We start from the raw sequence: 22,955 nt of genomic DNA on the forward strand, positions 1-22,955 counted from the left end.
CAGAAAAAATACGTCTATTATTTGGCATAATTGTCGTATTATGAACCATCACTTTCTGATGATTTCAAAAGGGATGTATCACTGTGGCATAAATGGGTTTCCACTCATAATCGCCAGTGACGCAATAGCCTATAACATAATTAGGGGCAGCTCAGATAATGGATTTTGAGTCTTTTTTGTGTATTTTGAAGATACATGTTTTAACTTTTCAATTTTACTTTTGAAGATGAATTGAAAAATCTCTCGTGACCTTAAAACTGCATTTAAGACATTGATGTTGAAACTGCATGGGTCCCGCTTAAGTCAAGTTGTGGCAAATTAGGTAATCTGAAATTTATATTTTTATAACCATTGTGACGTTGGCTATGTATTCCCGAGAGGGATTTGTTTTATTTTATGATTTGTAGAAGTTATATAACGATTTGTGAAAATTTCCTTAATTTAATTATTTTTTGGTCTGTTAGTGGCTATAAAAATAGAACAGATTGACATTTTGAAAATCCCTCTCGGAAAAACATAGCGGTAGGTTTTCTGAACAATTGGAGAAAAAAGATTGAAATCGGACCAGTACTTCTATGAAAATTCTTACTTGACCGCTTAAAAATACTACTTTCGGGAAAACGCGTTTAAAGATAAAGTACAGTGTATAACTCGATTGTAGTACCTTACTAGTTAATCTGCTATACCGGAGCCGTATAGTTCACCTTTCTCATCACGAAAATGTTCTTGGTTATCCATATTTTTCTCCCTCTGTTGAATTTGGGCCTGTTTTGCCGCGACACCCAGTCGAGTAGCACATCCTTCAGGTTAATTCCCTAAGGTAATTCCCATCACCTCCATAGCTTGTAATATCGATGAAAATCCTTATGTTTGAAGATGCTGACTGCCAAATAAGTCGCAGCATTGACCACCTGCCTGCCAGCATTTGTTTTTGCGCTAAGACCCAGATTCCATTATTCAGAGACTCATTGCTGTTTTGGGTGTGAGCTCCTAACCATCTTTCTACACCCAAAATCCGACGGGTATGTTTCTATTACTTTTGGGTAAGATTCTATTGTCTTTTCGGTAACAGACCACACAATTGCGCATTGCGGTATTAAACTCATATTCTCGCAAAGGTAGCGAGTTACGTCAGCTAAAAACTGCAAAAAGAGCAGCATTACGAAAGTTTACCAAACGCCGTACCATGTCACTGAAAGCTTATTATGTAAGGTTCAATAACGATTTTAAAAAACTGAACAGTTTTTGTTTTTCAAACTATCAACGAAAAATGCAACGTAAGCTTAAGTCGGATCCTAAATCGTTTTGGAGTTAAGTCAATGAGCAGCGGAAAGAAACCGGCTTGCCTTCTGCAATGTTTTTGAATGGTGAAGCTGGTCATGATTCACAAGCCATATGCAAATTATTCGGCTCTAAATTTGCGAGTGTGTTCGTCAGTGAGACACTGTCCTCGCAGCAGATTGACGTTGCACCTAGCGGCGTGGCCCAACTCGAACGGTCAGTGAGTGAGATTCGTGTAGAGCACTCGGATATTGTATCAGCAGCATCCAAGCTTAAAGCATCGTCATCTCCCGGGCCAGATGGTGTCCCTGCTGTGTTTTTGAAATAGTGTATATCTGGTTTGGTGGAACCACTCTGTCAACTATTCAAAATGTCACTGACAACCGCGATTTTTCCTCAATTGTGGAAAGCAGCTTTCATCTTTCCTGTCCACAAAAAAAGGTGATAAGAGGAATATTGACAATTATAGAGGAATTTCTGCGCTCTGTGCCATTTCCAAGCTCTTTGAGTTAGTCGTGGTGGAGTCAGTGTTTTTTCACTGTAAGCAATATATTTCTAAAGATCAACACGGATTCATGCCGAATCGATCGACGTCGACGAATCTACTATCTCTAACCTCTTTTGTGTCCGAAGGGTTCGATGCGAATCAACAAACTGATGTTATATATACTGACTTATCTGCAGCTTTCGACAAAATCAATCACGATATCGCAATCGCTAAATTGGAAAAACTTGGCTTCAGTGGATCACTCCTGCGATGGTTCCAATCCTATCTCGTTGGCCGTCAACTCAGTGTGAACATAGGTGATGCATACTCCAAACTATTCTCCGCAACGTCTGAAATTCCGCAAGGAAGTCATCTCGGACCATTGATATTCACTCTCTATTTCAACGATGTAAACTATCAGCTGAAAGGGCCACGGTTGTCGTATGCAGATGACCTAAAAACTTTCAACAGAATTAAGAGCCGAACGGACGCACTTTATTTGCAGCAGCAATTTGACACTTTCAGCAGATGGTGTGAAAACAACCGAATGATTCTGAATCCGGCGAAATGTTCTGTGATATCGTTCTCCAGAAAAAAAGATCCCATTGAGTTTGAATATAACTTGTCTGGAGCTCTTGTTTCCCGGGTGAGCTGCGCAAAGGATCTTGGAGTGCTGTTAGATTCGAAACTTACATTTGGTCGGTGTTAAGTCAGACCGGACCAAGTCGCAAAACATCAAAAAATGAGTTAATGATAGCACTGGATAAAGAATTTCTTCATCTACATTCCACTTTTACCAGATTTGAAATATGAAACAATAAACAAGAATTATGGTAAAAATTATTTTCCAATTATAATGTAAAGGATGCTGCGATTCAAACTTTAAACGCGTTTTTCTCGAAATCAATGCACTGTCACTTAGTCCGGTCTGACCTAACACCGACCATTTAAGAATCACATTTCGTATGTTGTTGGTAAAGCATCGCGAATCCTGGGCTTCATTTTCCGTACGGCTAAATGCTTCACAGACATTTATTGTCTCAAAAGCCTCTACTGCTCTTTAGTGCGCTCCACGCTGGAGTATTGTTCGGCAGTCTGAAACCCGAATTACATGAACAGCAGCGATCGAATTGAAGGCGTTCAACGAAAATTTATACGGTATGCTCTTCGACGCCTGCCTTGGCGTGATCCTGTTCGTCTACCAAGCTACGAGAGTCGGTGTCAACTCATCCAGCTCGATACCCTTCAGCGTCGTAGACAAACTGCAAGAGCCTTATTCATCTCTGACCTTCTGTCAGGACGCATCGATTCCCCAGATTTACTAGAGCGAGTCAACATCCAAGCAAGGTCCAGAACGTTACGCGGAAACGTTCTTCTGAGAGTGCCGTTTCGACGAACTATTCAAACAGCTAATGCCGCTATCACGGGACTACAACGCCTCTTCAATCGTGTGTCGCACCTGTTCGACTTTCATTTGTCTCGGATATCTTTAAGAAAGCGATTCCTGCAGTTTTTTTAAATGTAATTAGTTTAAGTTTCCATCATTGGGGCCGAGTGCGGCCTGTTGATGCGTGCGATAAATAAATAAATAAAATAAATAAACGGTGGAATGGCAAATTTCGGTTACTGTTCATGTATGTGCATCACACAACCAAACACTTTTTCAGTATGTGTCAACCTCGGCTCTGTTCGTATGTTAGATAATTCGATCGATTTCTATGATAGTATTAGTGTTGAGTCAAACCAACCGGAATTTTGGCGGATTTCTGCCCAAATTCAGGCTGGAATATGCCCCAATATTGGCAGAAACCAGGCGGAATTACGGTTTTTTTTACTGGGTAGATTGGATAGTGAAATAATTTTAGGTAGTTTTCGGATCCGGCACAGTTCCCGATCGGGACAAGTTCTTGGATCCGGACCCCGCAGATCCCAGATATGAACCAGAACCCGGATCTGGAATAATAGCCGTATCCGGATCAGTAGCCGTATCCGGACCAGTAACAGGATCCGAATCAGTCCCTGGATCTAGCCCATCCCCTTCTTGTGAGCTGTTGGGCAGGCAAAAATGACAGCTGCATATATTGTATACGGATCGACGAGATTATTTTGTTTGAAATAATGAATTCATGTTATTTCGAGCAAATAAGGAAATATCCAATGCTATATGCAATGCACAATTATACATTCTTCGTGTAACATAATATTTACAAGCGTTTGAACCAGTTACGCGAATTAAATAAATAAAATTTTGTCAAAGTTATGCTTCACAGCCAAATATTCCAAACGAGTTTTGCCAAAAAATGCATCTTATTTCAAAATTGTGAAATATCTTGTAGGTCGAGAAAGTTTGTGCATACAAGAAAGGTCCAAGAATGTTTTCAATCCCTATACAACCTAATCTTTGGTTTTGGAAGTATTGAATTTGGATTTCTTATCATACATAGTGGGGTCAAATATTGCTCCATCCCACTATTTGAAAATTGAAATTTGTAAAAATTTTAAGTTTTATTTCTAAGGGTAAACACATTATATTTGAAACCAGGATGTCGATGGATTCCATAGGAATAATCCAACATAATTGGATTTAGTGAAGTATGCTTAGATACCAAGTCGGTCTACTTCAGTTCATTTAGTATTGTGCATTGTCATATAATTGACCAGAACTGCTGCTCTCCACTCGTTCTGGATAATTATTTTTTTCATTTATGTAATTTAAAAATCTGAACGATTATCCCAGTGTGGAAAGCGAAACAATTCTTCACTACCACGGACGTCCATGCTGCCACCATAAACTACAGACGTTCTAAGCAGGTTTATATGTAAAAATGTTTAAATAATCATTTTTGCATTGAGTTATATAACCTCATATTATTGGTATGAAACTGGGTGGAATTATTATCCATAAGAATATTATTTTAATCTAAATCGTCTTAATCCATCGAATGTAAACATGCAATGTGTGCCCAACAGATGCTTTGACTGTGTGTGTGTAGCAAGAGCCCTATTCCAATTTAACACCGACCGAAATACCCCAACACTATTCCGAGCCGATTTTTTCTAACTGTGCTTTGAAGCTAGTCGAGTGTGAGTCGATCTTCAAATACGGAATGTGTCGTGTGTGTAGAAAAAATCGAAATTCGTCTTTATCCACATGGTGTTAGCTTCGCTTGATGCGCAATATAATGACAAGCAAAGTGCTACACACTTTCAGACAATCCAACGCGTTAAGGACGATTCAGACGATACATCAGCTTCCGGCAACGTCAACGGAACGTCACCGTTCCGTCAGGATAAGTTAAATGGGTTTCTCTTGTGCCCGTTCACATGTGACGTACGTCAAAACGATCCGTGCCATTGATGTTGTGTGTGAATGCCTCCATTTAACTGCTTGTAACTAATCTTAACGTTCCGTATCGGTGGCGGAAGCCTGATGTATCGTGTGAGCCGTACTTTAATATTTATAGTATAAAAATTGATAAAACATGAGTGTGATGCAGAGGAGATTTAAATTGGTATTGCCGTTTGGGGAATTTTTTTGTTGGGACCGTTTTAGTATTAAACGTCTTGCTATTAGAGCATTTTTGTCTTATTATCGTAAAGGTTTTACGGCCGAGTTTTGGGTATAATAAATCATTAGATCATAGACTTTCGTAGATGTGTTTCAATAATTCTACGATGGAAGGAGCGATGGGGATTCTGACGTGTTCGAAAGTCTCTAAAGTTATTTTTGCTTCTGCTTGACGCCACTTGCACCAACTGTCCTCGCCGGATGGACACTAGACTGCCCAGAAAAATGATGAATTTTTAAAAACTCAATCGGCCCACCCCTGAGTCGATTCCTAGTCCCACCAGGGGTACTTGCACCAAATTTGAAGCAAATCGGACAAGTCTAGCTACCGGACCAACGTTTAAACAACATATACAGTTAGCAAAGCATCTCGAATGCTGGGATGCATCTTCAGGATTGCGAAAAATTTTACGGACATTTATTGTCTCAAATCGCTGTACTGCTCTTTGTCGCGGTCAATCCTGGAGTACTGTTGCGAAGTTTGGAGCCCAAACTATAACAACGGTGTTGACAGAATTGAGTCCGTGCAACGACGTTTTTTACGTTTTGCGCTTCTTAGGTTGCCGTGGAGAGATCCCATCCGTCTGCCAAGTTACGAAAACCGGTGCCAGCTGATTAGTTTGGAACCCCTGCTTGTTCGAAGGAATACAGCAAGGACTTTGTTCGTTGCTGATACTTTGCGAGGTCATCTGGATTGCCCAGCATCTTGGAACAAATTAATATAAATGTCGCACCTCGAACAACGCGTAACAATCTTATGCTCAGATTGCCATTTCGACGCACTAATTATAGCATGCACGGAGCCATTACTGGTCTACAACGGATCTTCAACCGAGTCGCATCAGCTTTCGACTTTAATTTGTCTCGCCCAACTCTACGTCTACGATTTTCCAGAACCTTTAACGGACCCGTTAATTTCGGCTGATTCATTCATTGCTGTTTTTTATATTTTTTTCACTGTATTGTTATTATTTTTACTGTATTATTTTTTTATTAAGTTTGTAACGATTTGACTGTTAGCCATAAGTTTAGCATTAAGACATCATTGGGGTTTTGAATTGCTTGTTGGTGTATATATGACAAATACAAATACAAACGTGCCTGAAGTATGTATGGGATTTTTCGACAATTTACATGGAGGAAACCCACAATCTCGCATTTTTGCCGCTAGGTGGCACTGTATGTATCGTATTATCACTGTTAGTGAAAGTAAAATAGAGAATTTAATTGTTTATAACTTTGTCGAAGACTACTAGTCAATCCGGCTTTGTTAAAAGAATTTATTAAACTTTTAACGAAGTGGTGTCTGAGTCAGTTTTGCATGGGGCCTAGCAGCGCTTGGATACGCATTAGTACCGTAAATCGGGGTGACTTTGATCATCGGGGTGACTTTGATCACTCATTTTTTTTCGTAGCTCGCCTATTAAACCAGAATAATCTACCGAATCATTTTGATTTGAAATGATTTTTACTCTAAACTTATAAAATACTGATTTGTTATACTTTTTGAGTATATTGTTCGGTTTTTGAGTACAAAAACTACAAAAAACCGAAATTTGACTTTACCTGATGTGCCAAATTTACTTTTAAGAGTTTATTTATTTTAAAAACATTTTTTTGGAAACTAGTTGGCAATTATTTCAAATTATTTTAAGCTAAAATTCGCAACATTTTTTTATTGTTCAATATTCCAACGTGCTAAAATGGATGAAACTTTTTGTACATTGATAAAGTACTGAAATAAAACAATTTTAGCAGTTTTAAAGGTTTTCAGAATCTTTTAAGTTGGGCACAAATTTTACGAATTTTAGTTACTCGAATTTTACAGTACATTGAAATAATTTGTATAATACCAATTAGTTTAAACAAACATTTGAATGAAAAACATTGACATCAATAACATAATGTGGGTGAACATGCAGGTTATCAAAGTCACCCCGGAATGCGAAAACGGACTTCAACTTGAAATCATTTTTGGAAAAATAGCTGTAAGCAGACAATTTTAGGTAAAACCATCCAACCTTGTTCTCCATACATCAGTACATGGTTTATTAGTAAATATTAAACTTGAAAAAAATGTTTTGCGTTTAAAAATATGTAATGTTTACTTCGAAAAGTGATCAATGTCACCCCTGTTTACGGTACTCGATTCCCACCAATCATATATTTTGTGAAATAATGGTTAGGTTTAGCTCAATAACATCAGAAGAATTTTAGTGCATAATACGGTCCATGAATTATTTATCATAGAAAAGAGATAGAATATCGAGATGTTCGGAAGAATTAATGGAAAATGCCTGATCTACAACTTAGTAGAAGACACCTAATTTCTATCTCTCCGTTGCAAGCTTAGTGTTGGCGCCCTCTATGCGGTAACATGTGGAACTAAAATGTTCTAACCAAAAAATGTCTTGTATTATGTACTGTAATTCTTCTGAACTTACTATTGAGCTAAATCTAACCCTTTCTTCACATAAATGTATAGTTCGTGGGAATCGAGTACTGATACACAACCATGCACTGCTAGGCCCCATGCAAAACTGACTCAGAGAGCACTTCGTTGAAAGTTTAATAACTTCTTTTAACAAAGCCGAATTGACTAGCAGTCTTCGACAAAGTTGTAGACTATTAAATTCTTTATCTTATTTTCATTTACAGTGATAATACGATGCATACAGTGCCACCTAGCGGCGAAAATGCGAGCTAGTAGGTTTTCTACATGTAAAATGTCGAAAAATCTCATACAAACTTCAGGCACGTTGGTCCGGTAGCTAGACTTGTCATGGTCATGGTGGAACTATGAACTGGGTGGGCCGATAGGGGTCATTTTTTCTTGTCACTCGACTGGAGTGTTGGGGATTTTCGTTCGAGCACTGTTCGAGGGAAGCCCAGATTGCATTTCGCATATGTTGTACAGAATTTAAGTTTCTCTGAATTGCCAGCTCATAAAAATTTGTTAGCTCGCCGATTAATGTGTTCGTCAACTTTCCCTTTGCTTTCCAACTGATACCTTCGTGTTCTTTCTTCAGTTTTCGTAATCTCGTTCCCATGCGCTTCTCAGCATGTCCGACGCATCCTTTCCTTCGTACGATTATCTCGTTTCCAAAACAAAAACAAGAAACCATTCAAAGACGCTCACATATACATTTACCGTCAAGAATGGTCGTGGTGCGTCGCGCTTAGTATTCCATAAACGGCCGGAGATGGGTACCTTCCGGGTCCCAGAAACATGCCAAGGAATATGATTTTCACCAAATGCTTTCTGTGGCGTATTCTCAGATACATATAGATTGAAATCAAAAGACCCCCTCTCCCTTGCGGGGTCGCACATTTTTGTCAGGATGAAAAAAATCGAATTTTTGTAAATTACATATTCTGAAACTGTGGAATTTTTGTTTTCAAAGTTTCAATAAGTTCGGAATACTACAACTTGAGTTACAGCTATTGATAGACCGCTACTCATCGCCAGTCGTAGGCGGTGAGTAGTGTTTGATGCGCTAGAACGTTGACTCGCAACACCGACAGAGAAACTCGAATATCTCGGAGTTTTGTTGTAAAGTTCATTCGCGGCGATCACGATATCTCAGGAACCAATTAATCGATCAATCTGAAATTTTCACTGGTTGTTCCTTATTATATCAGCTACTTTGAGTACAGAAATAATTTGACCACATCATTTATTTTTTTCCGATCGGAAAACTCATTTTGCGACGCACGTGAAAGATAAGCTGGGCAATAATGGGTTAATAGAAGAAAACTGTTCCCGCTTGCACCAACATCTTACAAATTTGACGCTTACGGTGGACGGTGGAATACACAATTAATTATTTATACACAGAAATAAGAAATTTCTCAAAACGTTCTGAACATCGACATCAACTAAAAACAACCGTTTTTTTGTGAATTAAATAAATTTGTGAAAAGTAACTCAAACATTAGTTTGTAAAACTTTGAAAATTCTTTCCGGATGACTTACGATCATTTTTAGTTTTTGACTGGTATAAAATTATGCGTCCGACATAGATTGTTAAACGCATTAAAGACAAATGTTATTCTTACAATTTTACAGAAGTTTTTACCGGATTGACGCGAGCTTTTAACTACTCCGGAGCTATACTATCGAATGGTACTAAATAATATATGAATATATGCTATATCACACGAATCTCTATGACAAGAGCTCGACGGGTATCGAGGGTAAATCGTTGTGATTTGAAGAATATGAATAACACCTACTCATTTGGGAATCTACAGTCACTAATAAAAGCTTCCCATAAATTGCACACCTTCGCGCTCAATTCGAACATACGGATGGATAGTCAATATTGTCTTTTTCGCTTTACTTTTTCTACTTCCTTAGAAATGCGCCCTCGATATAGTCATTTCGTCACGCAAAAGAACACCTCCACCGGTACCGATGCCAGTGTAGACCCCATAAGCTCAGTAACCAATCCAACATGCCTACTAGTATGTATGTCGTGAGAAATTGAACCGTCGATTGGAATATTAATGATAGCTCACCGAAGGACCACTCAAAATGGCACCACCGGGTCTTCCCAGGGAGCGGAGAAAGAAAGCCCACGGCCTGTACTTCCATTCATCGCCACCAAAAGGTAAGTGCCCACGTAAAGAGTACACGAAGAATCCTCAGCACTTAGCACATTGGCGTAACGATGGAGACGCGTGGTGTTTTATTTTTATATTGACACGAACTTGAAACAGGTTGTTTGACCTTCGAACCGATCGCTGCCAGCCCATCGTTACTTATTCTGAGAGCCTGACATATACTTACCTAGGTGCCAATAACTTCATTGACGTGCAAGAACGCACTTTACTCCAACTTGAAGAGTTCGAACGCTGTTGCTGCGTAAAATAGTCGATACAATTTTCACTTGGCGAACAAAGAAGGATACCTGTGCCACATGAGCTACGCTGTGACATGAGAATTGGTGATTGACTGTTACAGCTTAGCTTGGAAGGTCAAGAGGAATAGAAATACTGCTGAACTGATTTTATACGATTAGTTTCAGAATGAGCACCGATTGATAGACAGTTTGATTGGGTTATGATTTTCTCTCAGATCGCAGCACATCATGTTTGCCAGCCACTTCTCTATGGGAGGAAAATGTGGCTATTTCACACGTAAAATATTACATCACACTTTGATGTGAGGCTTGGCTGTCTATGAATTCAAATTGCTTTATTTCTATAGTTGTCAGGTGAGTAACAGACATTTTTCAAACTCAGTAGTTAGAAAAAGTTTACAAACATTTTTTTCCTCTTTTATTTCTACTATGTTAGTCACATTACCTTTTTTACATTTTAACGACATTCAATTTGCTAGAGATTACTGGGTAGGGAAAGTTATGAAAATTAGAGCCATAGTACTCAAGTAAGAGCAAGGATGTGAAGTATACAGATCGGAAAACTCGGAAGTGGCAGGGTCATTAGAACAGGCTTAATATCGTACGGGCTTAACTTTTGTCTTCTGCTATTATCAAACATTATTTTTTTACAAATTTATGGCAACAATAAAACACGGGTCATGTCAATTGTTGAAAAGCTAAGGGTCACTTCCGAAGTAATTTTCTACGTAGAATCCGAATTCTGAGTCAAAATTGGTCGGTGTTAAGTCAGACCGGACTAAGTCGCAAAACATAAAAAAATGAGATAATGATAGCAGTGGATAAATAATTTCTTCAGCTATATTCGACTTTTGCCAGATTTGAAATATGTAACAATAAACAAGAGTTATGACAAAAATTAGTTTCCAATTATAACGTAAAGGATGCTGTGATGCAAACTTTAAGCTCGATTTTCTCGAAATCAATATATTGTTACTTAGTCCGGTCTGACTTAACACTGATCAATTGGTCCATCACGTCAGTATTTTGAGATGTTTGAGGTTATGTATCCGAAAAATGGTGTTTTTCCTATTTTAGAGATTATGTGGAGGATGTACAATTTTTTTGTGGTCTATCTCTCCCGTTACATCATTTAGTGCTTACATCATTGACCCTTTAAGTTAACTGTTTAAGAGTTTAATTACGATTTATGACTATTCGAAGTTACGAAATATTAATCATTAACGTTTGCATTGAGTCTTTGAGGCAATAATTTTTACTGCTTAATTTCTCTCGAACACTTTTACTTAGAGGTTTTTGAGGTCGCTGAGAACGGATATGAAGTCGGAAAAATATTGCATTTTTAATATGACGCATTCAATATGTCAGATTAAGATTAAGAATGATAATGACGTCGAAGAGATATATTCCATAATTTCGAATAGCCACGATGATGCGAAAAAACTCGTAATTGATCTCTTGAACTACTTAATTAAAGCTCCTTAATTTTTTTCGCAACTTGCCTGCCAAACCAAGTGTTTCTTTTGCAAACTTGGACATCTTTTGCTTTTTAACCTCCTCAGGGAAGTCAAACTTGTGACGGACTGCAAAGAAAGAGAGCCTGGGAAGGTGCTAGAAATCTGCTTTCACATAATTCTCGTCATAGGTTATGAGACAATGCGGTTTCGTCAACAGTTGTATGTAGAGCTTTCGCGCACACAATATCCCCACTGAATTCTGCTGTTCATCGTTGGCGCCTTTGGACTTTACACAAAAGCTATTCTTAAATGCAGTTTTTTCGTCACGTCCTCACCGAACTTATGGGATTTCTCTTGAAATCTTCGATTATCCGCTTGTGACCGTTCACACTACCCTGAGATCCATTTTGACCACTTTTGAAGTAGAATACTTCTAATCTTTCAATAAGGGGGTCCCGTTTCAAAATATCGGCTGTGGCAGTCGCGTCAGATTTTGAACGTTACTAACTTCCATCATACTTAATAGAATGATTTGAGGTTTAAGGCAATTGTATCGAAAATATGTTCCGCAATGTAGTATTAAAATTTGGAGTATATATAACATGCATTAATACCGAAAATGCTGTGTTTTAAAAAATCTTTCAAGAACTACCGAAAATGGTGAACATTTTCAGCTCATCTCGGTCAGAGCCGTCAATATGGTGCACCGAACACTTACATGATGAAAAGATTTAAATATGGGTCCGCTACAGATTTGTTTCAATCAACATTCGTATTTGGTTGCTTTGGCGCGAACGGATGGCTGTACAATACCGAGAAACATTTGTGAGCTGTACACGACTGGAGGATAAATCAGTTTATGACGATCCGTGCTATGATGTAAGATAGCATGCACACACGAAAAAACCGATTTCAAATCATCTGACTGAAGCTCGTTCCTGATTGGTTCCCGCTAATTTTATGCAAATCTTGATCAGAAAGAATTGTCATTTCAGTCGGTTTCAGCAAGTCCACTTGTCAGATGTCCGCAGACTGTATGTCAACACCGGGAGAGAAGGTTATTAGGATTATTAGGATTCATCTCCGTGGATTAATTTGTGCAGCTCCGTGTTAGAAAGCAGGAACAATTGGAACAAAAATCTCCCACCCGGAGAATATTTTTAAACGTGAATATCTGCCATTGTACTGAATGGAAAAATAAGATTATTGGGCTATCTGATTGGAAATATGTACAACAATTTTGCATCCAATTCTGTAGAATGTATTTACTAAAAATTACTAAAAATTCCCTGATCCCCACGGTAGCGATCATTTGTCTATCGTGATTTCAATTGCTAGCGGTTCAAGACCATCAGAAACAATCAATGTCTCGTATGACCTCACACGGAACATTGATAGGAAGAGTTACGCGACCGCGATATCCGTTAAAATCGAATCCACTCAAGAATTTCCTCCGGAGGAAGAGTACAGGTTTTTGGCTGGCTTGATTCTTGACAGCGCGAATCAAGTTCAGACTAAACCAGTATCCGGCGCGAATACCCAAGGACGGTCTCCCACACTGTGGTGGGACAAAGAGTGCTCAGAGTTGTACGCGGAGAAGTCCACTGCCTGTAAGGCCTTCCGGGAAGACGGGTTACCCGCAAGCTATCAACAGTACGCGTCGTTAGAAAGGCGAATGAAGAGTCTAATGAAAGCCAAAAAACGCAGTTATTGACGCCGGTTCGTCGACGGGTTAACGAGAGAAACAGCTATGAGCACTCTTTGGGGTACGGCTCGATGTATGCGTAACCGAAACAATACCAACGAGACCGTGGAATATTCAAACCGCTGGATATTCGCTTTCGTCAAGATGATCTGTCCGGACTCTGCCCCGGCACAGAAAACGTACCGTGCCGCGTCTCCTCACGATACCGCGAACGAAACACCGTTTTCGATGGTGGAATTCTCACTTGCTTTCTTGTCATGCAACAATAACGCCCCAGGGTTAGACAGAATCAAATTCAACTTGTTGAAGAATCTGCCTAACACTGCAAAAAGGTTGAACATATTTAACAAGTCTCTTGAGGGTAACATTGTCCCTCATGACTGGAGGCAAGTGAAGATCATCGGCATCCAAAAACCAGGAAAACCAGCCTCCGACCACAACTCATATCGACCGATTGCAATGCTGTCCTGTATTCGGAAGTTGTTCGAGAAAATGATCCTGTTTCGCCTCGACAATTGCGTCGAAGCAAATGGCTTACTATCAGATACACAGTTTGGCTTCCGCAAAGGCAAAGGGACGAACGATTGCCTTGCGTTGCTTTCTACAGAAATCCAATTGGTTTATGTTAACAAAGAGCAGATGGCATCAGTCTTCTTGGATATTAAGGGGGCTTTTGACTCAGTTTCTATCAACATTTTGTCAGAGAAGCTGCACCAGCATGGTCTTTCATCTATTTTAAATAACTTTTTGCTAAACCTGTTGTCTGAAAAGTACATGCACTTTTCGCATGGCGATTTAACAACATCGAGATTTAGCTACATGGGTCTTCCTCAGGGCTAATGTCTAAGTCCCCTACTCTACAACTTTGACGATTGTCTTGTCAATCCATGCACTCTAAGGCAACTTGCAGACGACGGAGTGGTCTCTGTTACAGGGCCCAAAGCTGCCGATTTGCAAGGACCATTGCAAGATACTTTGGACAATTTGTCTGCTTGGGCTCTCCAGCTGGGTATCCAGTTCTTCACGGAGAAAACTGAATTGGGTGTCTTTTCGAGGAAGCGTGAGCTGGCGCAAGTCCAGCTTCTATTAATGGGTGTAACGATCAATCAGGTTTTCACATTTAAATATATCGGGGTCTGGTTCGACTCCAAAGGTACCTGGGGATGTCACATTAGGTATCTGAAACAGAAATGCCAACAAAGGATCTTTTTTCTCCGGATAATAACTGGAACATGGTGGGTGCCCACCCAGGAGACCTGATCAGGTTATACCAAACAACGATATTGTATGTGATGGAGTACGGGTGTTTCTGTTTCCGCTGCGCAGCGAACATACACTTCATCAAACTGGAGAGAATCCAGTATCGTTGCTTGCGCATTGCCTTGGGTTGCATGCACTCGACCCATACGATGTGTCTCGAAGTACTGGCGGGCGTTCTCCCGCTAAAAAATCGATTTTGGGAACTCTCATATCGATTGCTCATCCGATGCGATATTCTGAACCCGTTGGTGATTGAAAACTTCGAGAGGCTCGTCGAGCTTAATTCTCAAACCCGATTTATGTCCTTGTACTTCGACTACATGGCACAGAGCATTAATCCTTCTTCGTATACTCCCAACCGCGTTCGATTCCTAGATACTTTTTAATCTACTGTATTCTTCGACACATCCATGAAGGAAGAGTTTTGTGGAATCCCGGACCATATACGCCCGCAAGTGATCCCCAATATATTTTATAATAAATTCCGAGAAGTCGACTGTGACAAAATGCTCTATACTGACGGATCAAATCTCGAAGCCAGTGGACCGGCTTCGGAATCTTCAATGATAATGTCACCGCTTCAAGCTCAATGATCCTGCTTCAGTTTCGTCGCCGAATTAGCCGCTATTCAGTATGCCTTTGGGATCATTGACACTTTGCCCACAGATCACTACTTCATTATTTCGGACAGCCTCAGCTCTATCGAGTCTCTTCGTGCGGTGGAGCCTAAAAAGCAATTCCCGTATTTTCTAGGGAAGATATGGGAGTCTTTGTGCAAGTTATCTGAAAAATCTTACCAGATTACCTTTGTTTGGGTCCCCTCTCATTATTCTATCCCGGGTAATGAAAAGACCGACTCTTCAGCAAAGGTGGGCGCTTTAGAAGGTGGCATCTACGAAAGACCAATTTGCTTCAAGGAATTTTTCAGTATTTGTCATCAGAGGACACTCGACAGTTGGCAGAATTCGTGGAGCAACGGGGAACTTGGACAATGGTTACATTCTAAACACCACACCATGGTTACACCACTAAAACACTCCTTACTTTGCGTCCTGACGTTTCTCGACGGGACTGCATCAAAGCATTACTCCGTGGGGAGGCAGATTGTGTTTTGTCGCACCTCTGTCTTTTGTTCGCGAATTTTCCCCAATAAAATCCGAGCCTCGCTTGATCCTTTCAATTTCTCGTCCTTTGAGCCATTTAGTTCCCGGCTTTCCTCTTGTACTCCTTAATGCTCTGCACAGTGGCGTAGCCAGAAATTTGGTTTGAAGGGAGTTTTGATGAAAATCGTAATTTTTTCGAAAAATGCTAAAACTTAGTATGAGTTTGATACATTATTTAAAATTCAGAAACATAAGTATCTAACAGATGTCATTGCAGTATACAAACAAGAAGAATCAGCATGAAACAGTTTTCAAACCTCTATAGATTATTTTCTTGTATAATATGTCAATGAAGTCAAAGATTGCGATCTGTTACAGTGGGATAAATCTTGAGCGTTTTTTCAAAAAGACATATCTGCAATGAGTGACTCTCTTTGTTTACTTTCTCTTTCGATTTGTACGGTGTCACTATAGCACTTTTAACTTATTTTACAATACAGATCGAAAGACGCTTAGCTTTAGCTCGAAACGTCCAATCGGACAGTCCCCGGCGGTGAACTTCCGTTAGCCATTTATCTTTTGTTATCGTGACCCAATGGACTCCCGTTTCCGTGATCGCTTTGTCGCGATCTACTCGGATAGTCCTCGACAGTGAACTACCCTACCCCGGCTGAGAGTTCTCCGGCGGCGAATTTGCTTCCGATATCGAAGCAGTTTCTGAGAACCATTTTATTCTCAACTCTGTCGCGATCTACTCGGATAGTCCTCAGCGGCGAAGCACCCTATTCCGAGTAAGAGTTCTCCGGTGACGGAATTTCTCCAGATTGCGAAGCTCGTTTTCGTGTGCCATTTAGCCCGAAGTCGCGATCTCCTCTGATAGTTCCCGGCGTTGGACGTTGCATATTCAACGGGCCAGTCAGTTATTCAAACTATCACCTTTGGTCACAATTCTTAGATCTATTCTCTATGTGTTCTCCAGCTAGTATCTGCGAGACTACTCTACTGCCGATGTTCCACGTGCTGTTGTCTTTGCACATCTTTTCTATAAAATTCTCTGCGGAACTGGCAACTCGCTTCACACTTCCTCGAATTCTCCACATCCACATCACGCTCCGGAGGATCCGCTCAGTACGGTAAAGCTGCGTGATCGCACCGATGTAGATAATTCCTGAAGCAGCCGAGACCTGATAGGACCTTTGTTAGGTGATAGTCTATTTCCCCGTGTTTTTGTTTGCCAATTCGGAATTAATGGATGGGTCCATCTTTCGTTCTGCGTTATCCCAATCCTGTTGCAATTTGGCCATCGAGGCCGCTCTTGCCTTCCTTTTCACACCTCTCGTTTCCCTCCGTTGGTTCTATGGAGGACTTGCTCTTCTGATGTCCTGTTTCCTTCTGTTTAGACATCTTCTCGGTGCACTCTATCACGATCACTATTGCTTCCGCCGTCGATCTTTCTTTACGGAATTCGAGCTGCCTATTGAACAGACCGCTTTCACGCTACGTGCGTTTCGTTACCATGTTGAAGATGATACTTTTCAAGAGCTTCCTGAGAGTTTCCAGCAGTCATATGGGTATGTACGATGCTAGACCTCCTGGTGATTTCTCTTGGGCAGCAGTACCGGCCGTCTGTTCTTTAGCTTTAGTTTTCTAGGTAACGTTCTATCACATTCTCGCGTTAGCATTTCCGCCAGCTTGTCTGCATCAACGTCGAAAATCTTTTTCATATGGTCGGTGTTAAGTCAGACCGGACTAAGTCGCAAAACATCAAAAAATGAGTTATTAATAGCAATGGATAAAGAATTTCGTCAGTAACATTCGACTTTTGCCAGATTTGAATTAGGTAACAATGAACAAGAATTATGGCAAAAATTAATTTCCAGTTATAATGTAAAGGATGCTGCGATTCAAACTTTAAACTCGTTTTTCTCGAAATCAATATTTTGTCACCTAGTCCGGTTTGACTTAACACCGACCATATATTAAATTGCTACTACACACGGTGAACGTGATATTTGAGCCATTTTATTCTGATACCTGACTCGTGTTAAAGATTTACAAAGCAAAACATTTCCCTAAGCTGAAATAGGTTTTAAGTACTCTAACTTCTAGTGCAGATCAATCTTGACAAAGACTGATTTAAGTGATTTCCAACAATTCAAATTCAATTTAGAATTACTTGGCACACAAAACTTGAGCTCAAAGCACCTAATTTGTATTACCAATAATGATGGGTGTCACGAAAAGTCATTTAACTATCAATGGTACAGCACTGGAGTCTATCCTTAACGTATTGATTGAAACTAATAAATTAGACATTGTAACGCTATATTTGACTCTTGTAGCGTGTCGTCATAATTTCCATCGGTTCCATGAACCACTTTCTTTAATGTTGACTCGAGTTTAGTTGGACCCCCTCAACGCCCCAGTTTCCATCCGAGTGTGCTGGATCTCCAAATCAACAACCCCCTAATTGAGTCTAGTTAAACAACCGTTGAAAATAACGATGGACATTTTGAGGTTAACCAAAAGGCTAACAAACTTTCCCAAGTGACAGCATGTATAGAACGATGGAGACGCACGGTAGCTTGAAACGTACCACTTCAATCGGAAACATTAATTTACAGCGAAGAAAACAGCACACCCACCGTATCGTGCCTTCACGAAGCTACTGCTAGTCAGTTTCATGATAAATGTTGCTCACACCGATGAGGGTATAAGGTGGTCTTTATTGTATCCGGCATGCAACCATAAAATTGCACAGGCTTTGATGGGAAAAACAACGCTAATTTGCCACTTTCGATATGTTTGTGGCTTTGATGTGCCACCCGGCTTCTCGAACGGGGTGGTAAACAACTTTATTTTGACGCAAAACTATCCTTGTTCTCCAAATGCAGTCCGTATGCTATTTTTCTGTTGTAACTGTAACCTTGAAAAAAGTGTCTTGCTGTTTAATGGGTATTTTTTTAAAGCTGGTATGTTTGATGTTTTATGATAATTAACACTCAATTAGTGTCATATGTATTGGTAGCAGGTCTAATAATTAGCGTCGAAATAGCCAAGATCTATAAACAAAAATTGATATACACGGTGGTCTTTACTGTTCGAACTTTCTATTGATTTGTTGCAAGTAAATTATAAATCACAGATCCTATAAATTATCGATTTCAATTGTGCTGCAAGCTTTTAACAATTACTCGCTGGAAGGACGGACAGTCTGCCCCATAATGATCGTTTGTATAAGTAAGCTTATATATAGTGCAGACGTGAACGAAAGGGGGTTCTGTACAGCTCCTGCAATGTCTAGCACATCGATAGATCACAGATAACACATGTCAATTTATAAACCGGCTGACACGCGTATTATTTATGCCCGGTAGCTGGGAGATGGATGGACACACGACTGTCGTTCAGTCACTCGTTGTTTGTTGTTCATGTTCTGTGCCGGGTTTTAGGTCACCGTCGCTTGAAGTCCAGTTATTTAGGCGTCATCGGTAATTCCTATGCGATGTGACCTGAATGTTTTGAAAGGTACTTACCAGTTGGCTAGATAGTAATAACCGTCCTAGTGAATGAACTGGACTTTTTTGACATTTGACATTATGAAATCTGGCACGAATTCAGACTGTATTATTTTTTTTCAAATAATACTTTTTTCGGGGCTCTCTGAATTGTATAGAGTAGGAAAATATTTTTGTGTCTTATCACAGTGGAACTCTGTATTTTTTGTATACATATTGTTAAAATTTGAAATGGTTCAAAAGCCTGGCCTGTCGTGTATTGGGACTGTGTGAGACTCACGACTCACTTTCGTTGCTAATAACTAAAAGCACTCCTTACTCTTTTTTCGCATTTCTTCCTCATGAAACTGCATCAATGTATTACTTCGTGGGGGGTTTTGTTGTGCTTTCTTCGCACCTCTTTCTTTTGCTCACAAGTTTTCTGCAGTTATCTCGGAGCCACACTTGATCCATGAAATTGATCGACGTTTGAGTCATGCAGCTCTCGACTATTCTCTTTGATTTTCTCTCCATCTATTACATCGCCATTTAGCTCTCGTTTCAGTGAGCGTTATAGCTGCTTATGAGCCATTAAGCTCCTGTTTCTATTAGTCATTCAGCCCCGAGCCTTATAACAAACTACTCGAATAGTCCCCGGTGGTGAACTGACGCTACTGTGACTGAGAGTTCCCCGACGGAGGAGTTTTTCTTGACACCGATACCTGCTTTCTTGAGCCATTTAGCTCACTGCATTTTCGAGATCTACTCGGATATTAGCAGGCGGTTACACTAGCCTACTCCGACTGAGAGTTTTACTCGATACCGATGTCTGTTTCGCTCCCAGCTAAATTAGAATCCACTGTACTGCGAAATCCTCGGCGGTGGTCCCGATTCCAATGCTTGTTTTTATGAGCCATTTAGCTCCCCTCTTCGTCCCGATCTACTCGATCTAGTCCCTGGCGGTGGAACTAGTCTACTCAACGGGCCAGCCAATAGTGCTGAGGTCCGTTCGGCGATTCCAGGTGGAACATAGCTTCCGGTTCGCGCCGAATGACACGCTGCTGGCTGTTCGACGCGGTCTACTCGATCTAGTTTCCGGTGGCGGATCTAGCTTACTCACAAGCTACACGCTAGGGTGTCGAGGTCGGTTCGGCGATTCCGGTGGAGTCTGGCGTCATCGGGGCGATCCGTACCCGGTGATATGTCGCGTAGTAATCAATCGGTCCCTGGGAATTGATTTAGTTTACTTCAGCGGAGAGTTCCCCGGCGGCGGAATTTTTTTCCGAACCCATATTGCTGTTTCACGGCCTTCCAGTTAGTTGTACCGCTTCGCCACTTCCTCTGCAGCTCGGGGAGTACACACGACACTACTCTGTTGATTGCAACCCAGATATGCTCATCGTGGCACATTGCTTGGACTATATTGTCAACTGTCACGCCGGGCATACCCTTCGAACTTCTTGGAGTCTAGGGTATTTGAAGACTACGTGTTCCGGCGCATTTCGCACGTTCACACACTCTGGCAAAGGGATGGCGAAGCGTATCCACACCGATGTAAGTACTTCCGAAAGCATCCGGTTCTCCTTCGTTTCTTCTCCCACTCTTGCTGCCACTTAGCCAATGAATTCGCAACGCTGACCAGTCTCTGTGTAATCCTCCGCTAGGTGCATTCCACGTCCTCAGCCAGAGTGATGCATATGGGAATCAACGGCAACGACGCATACCGCCTCCGACGATATCGTTCTGTACGCGCTCGCGACATCAACAGCCATTAGGCGAAACGTTCAACACAGCAGCCCAGGCCTGTATGCTATACCTCAGTACTGGGAATGAAGCACCCGCCAGGAGACGTCTCGTGTTGCATCGTGCTCCTCCAATATTCGGCATGATCCTTGCCAATACGTTAGTTGTCCTCGCAGTTGTAATTTATCCGATCGTCGACTATCACACACAGGTGTTCTAGTGCGCATCGATGGTATTGAGTGTCCGCCGACGCTGATCACGACTCGCTGGATTTTTTGGCATTACCTCTTTTTTTTTCAATTTGTTTATTTGATAAGGCACGTATGCGTTAGCTTAAAGGTGCCATTTTTTCATCGTTTTACATTTTGAATTTCTTAAAACTAGGGGGTTACACATTTCAATATTATTTTGTTTTATATAATGAAACTAAAAAAAACTTTACAGCTAACTTATACATATATAAGAGGGTATAATATAAGATTTGGGGGACGGGTCATTTTGTGTGTTCTTTGTATAGTAATTCACTTTATGATTTTTATAAGGGAGATTGTAGGAGAAATTAATTATTAACTAAGCGGAACATTTTACAAGCTTATTAACTAGAAATAACTAGAAAGAGTGGTTCAAGATTAAGGGGAATTAATTAGGGCTATTTTAAAGAAGTGATACTGTTGGGCATTTCTTAACGAGATTAAATATTGATCAACTAAAACTAGAAGATAGGGGGGCACATAAGTTTTGGGAATATATTCAAGGGGAGAAGGGGGTGAAGTCATACATCTGTGTATCAGAGACATGGGAGGGAGGGTGGACAAGGCTGAAGGGGGGGGGGGCTGAGAAATAAACTTTCAGTTTCCGGCATCAGGAATTAGGCATTACCTCTGTCTTGTGTTGAGCCAGCTGCAACTTGGCGTCAACCATCCAGGTTTCCACGATGTCTATTGTTTCTGCCGTCAACTTCTCCACTTTCACAAGAGTCCCACCGGTTATAGTCAGAACAATATCATCTGCAAAGCCGACGATCTTGACTCCCCTGGGCAATTCCAGTGTTAACACTCCATTTGACATTAAATTCCATAGCGTTGGGCCTAGTATGGAGCCGTGAGTTACTCCCGCCGTGACCCTAATCGACCTTTGCCCCTCGTTCGTCTCGTAGACCAGTACTCGGTTCTGAAAGTAATTTTTCAAAACCTTGCACATTCGCATTGAGTATCCACTCGTTCTTCGTCGTCGATATCCCTTTCCAGAATCCGAACTGCCTCTGCGATAGTTCGTTCTTACTTTCAGCGTAGTTCGTCAGTCTGTTGCGGATAACTCCTTCCAGAAGTTTACCAAGAGTATCCAGCAGGCATATAGGCCGATACGATGCTGGATCTCCTGGTGGTTCTCCTGGTTTGGCAGCAACACTATCTTCTGGATCTTCAATCTATCTAGGAAGTAGCCATCGTCCAGGCGTTTCTATAGCACTATCCGTAGCATGCTCGGAAACGCCAGGATCGCGGTCTTCAGTACCGTCCAGACCTGGAGCTTTCATAGCTGTCAGCTCTTTTGCCACTATAAGGAGCTTGTCTTTCGAGACTCGATTATCGCCAGCGTTTCAACCGTCAGCATCTGTGTAGGCGGCCATGCGGTTGGGTTATGCTTCGGGAACAGACTCTGCTGGATAATCTTTTGTTTGTCAACGCACGTTTCAGCTGGCGTCGTTGGACCCCTGATCTCGTCCATCACGAAGTGGTAAGCGTTGCCCCACCATTTGCATCTATTAGCAGGTAGATGTACTAAGAACTGTCTCGCCTTAAAACGCGACCCTAGCCGTTTGGAATGTCACCTTATACTCTTCTCTGACTGCCATAGAACTCACTCTCTGAACGCGTCTTCTGGCTTTCAGCCAGGCAGCACAGAGGATGCTGAGCCTTTCGTTCCTCCAATAGTTCCTCGGTTCCATTTTCCTCGGCATTGATACGTCACATGCTCTCATTGGTAGACGTA

General features: G+C 40.9%; 1 protein-coding gene across 8 annotated transcripts in view; it reads left to right on the plus strand.

Moving 5' to 3' along the window:
* Positions 1 to 22,955, plus strand: part of LOC131679118 (uncharacterized) — an 80,971-nt gene that overhangs the window by 2,555 nt on the left and 55,461 nt on the right. For 5 of the 8 annotated variants that reach the window (XM_058959690.1, XM_058959696.1, XM_058959697.1 and 2 more), the window contains exon 2: positions 9,697 to 9,949. The exons of 1 other annotated variant lie outside the window; for it this stretch is intronic. In XM_058959690.1, the coding sequence (XP_058815673.1) occupies positions 9,874 to 9,949 (76 nt within the window). In that variant the 5' untranslated portion in view covers positions 9,697 to 9,873. Of the gene's footprint in view, positions 1 to 9,696; positions 9,950 to 10,416; positions 10,556 to 22,955 lie in introns of all 8 variants that reach the window. 2 more of the 8 variants (XM_058959692.1, XM_058959691.1) reach the window with 2 other exon arrangements.

This window comes from Topomyia yanbarensis, chromosome 2 (genome assembly GCF_030247195.1).
Source record: "Topomyia yanbarensis strain Yona2022 chromosome 2, ASM3024719v1, whole genome shotgun sequence".
NCBI lineage: Eukaryota > Metazoa > Arthropoda > Insecta > Diptera > Culicidae > Topomyia > Topomyia yanbarensis.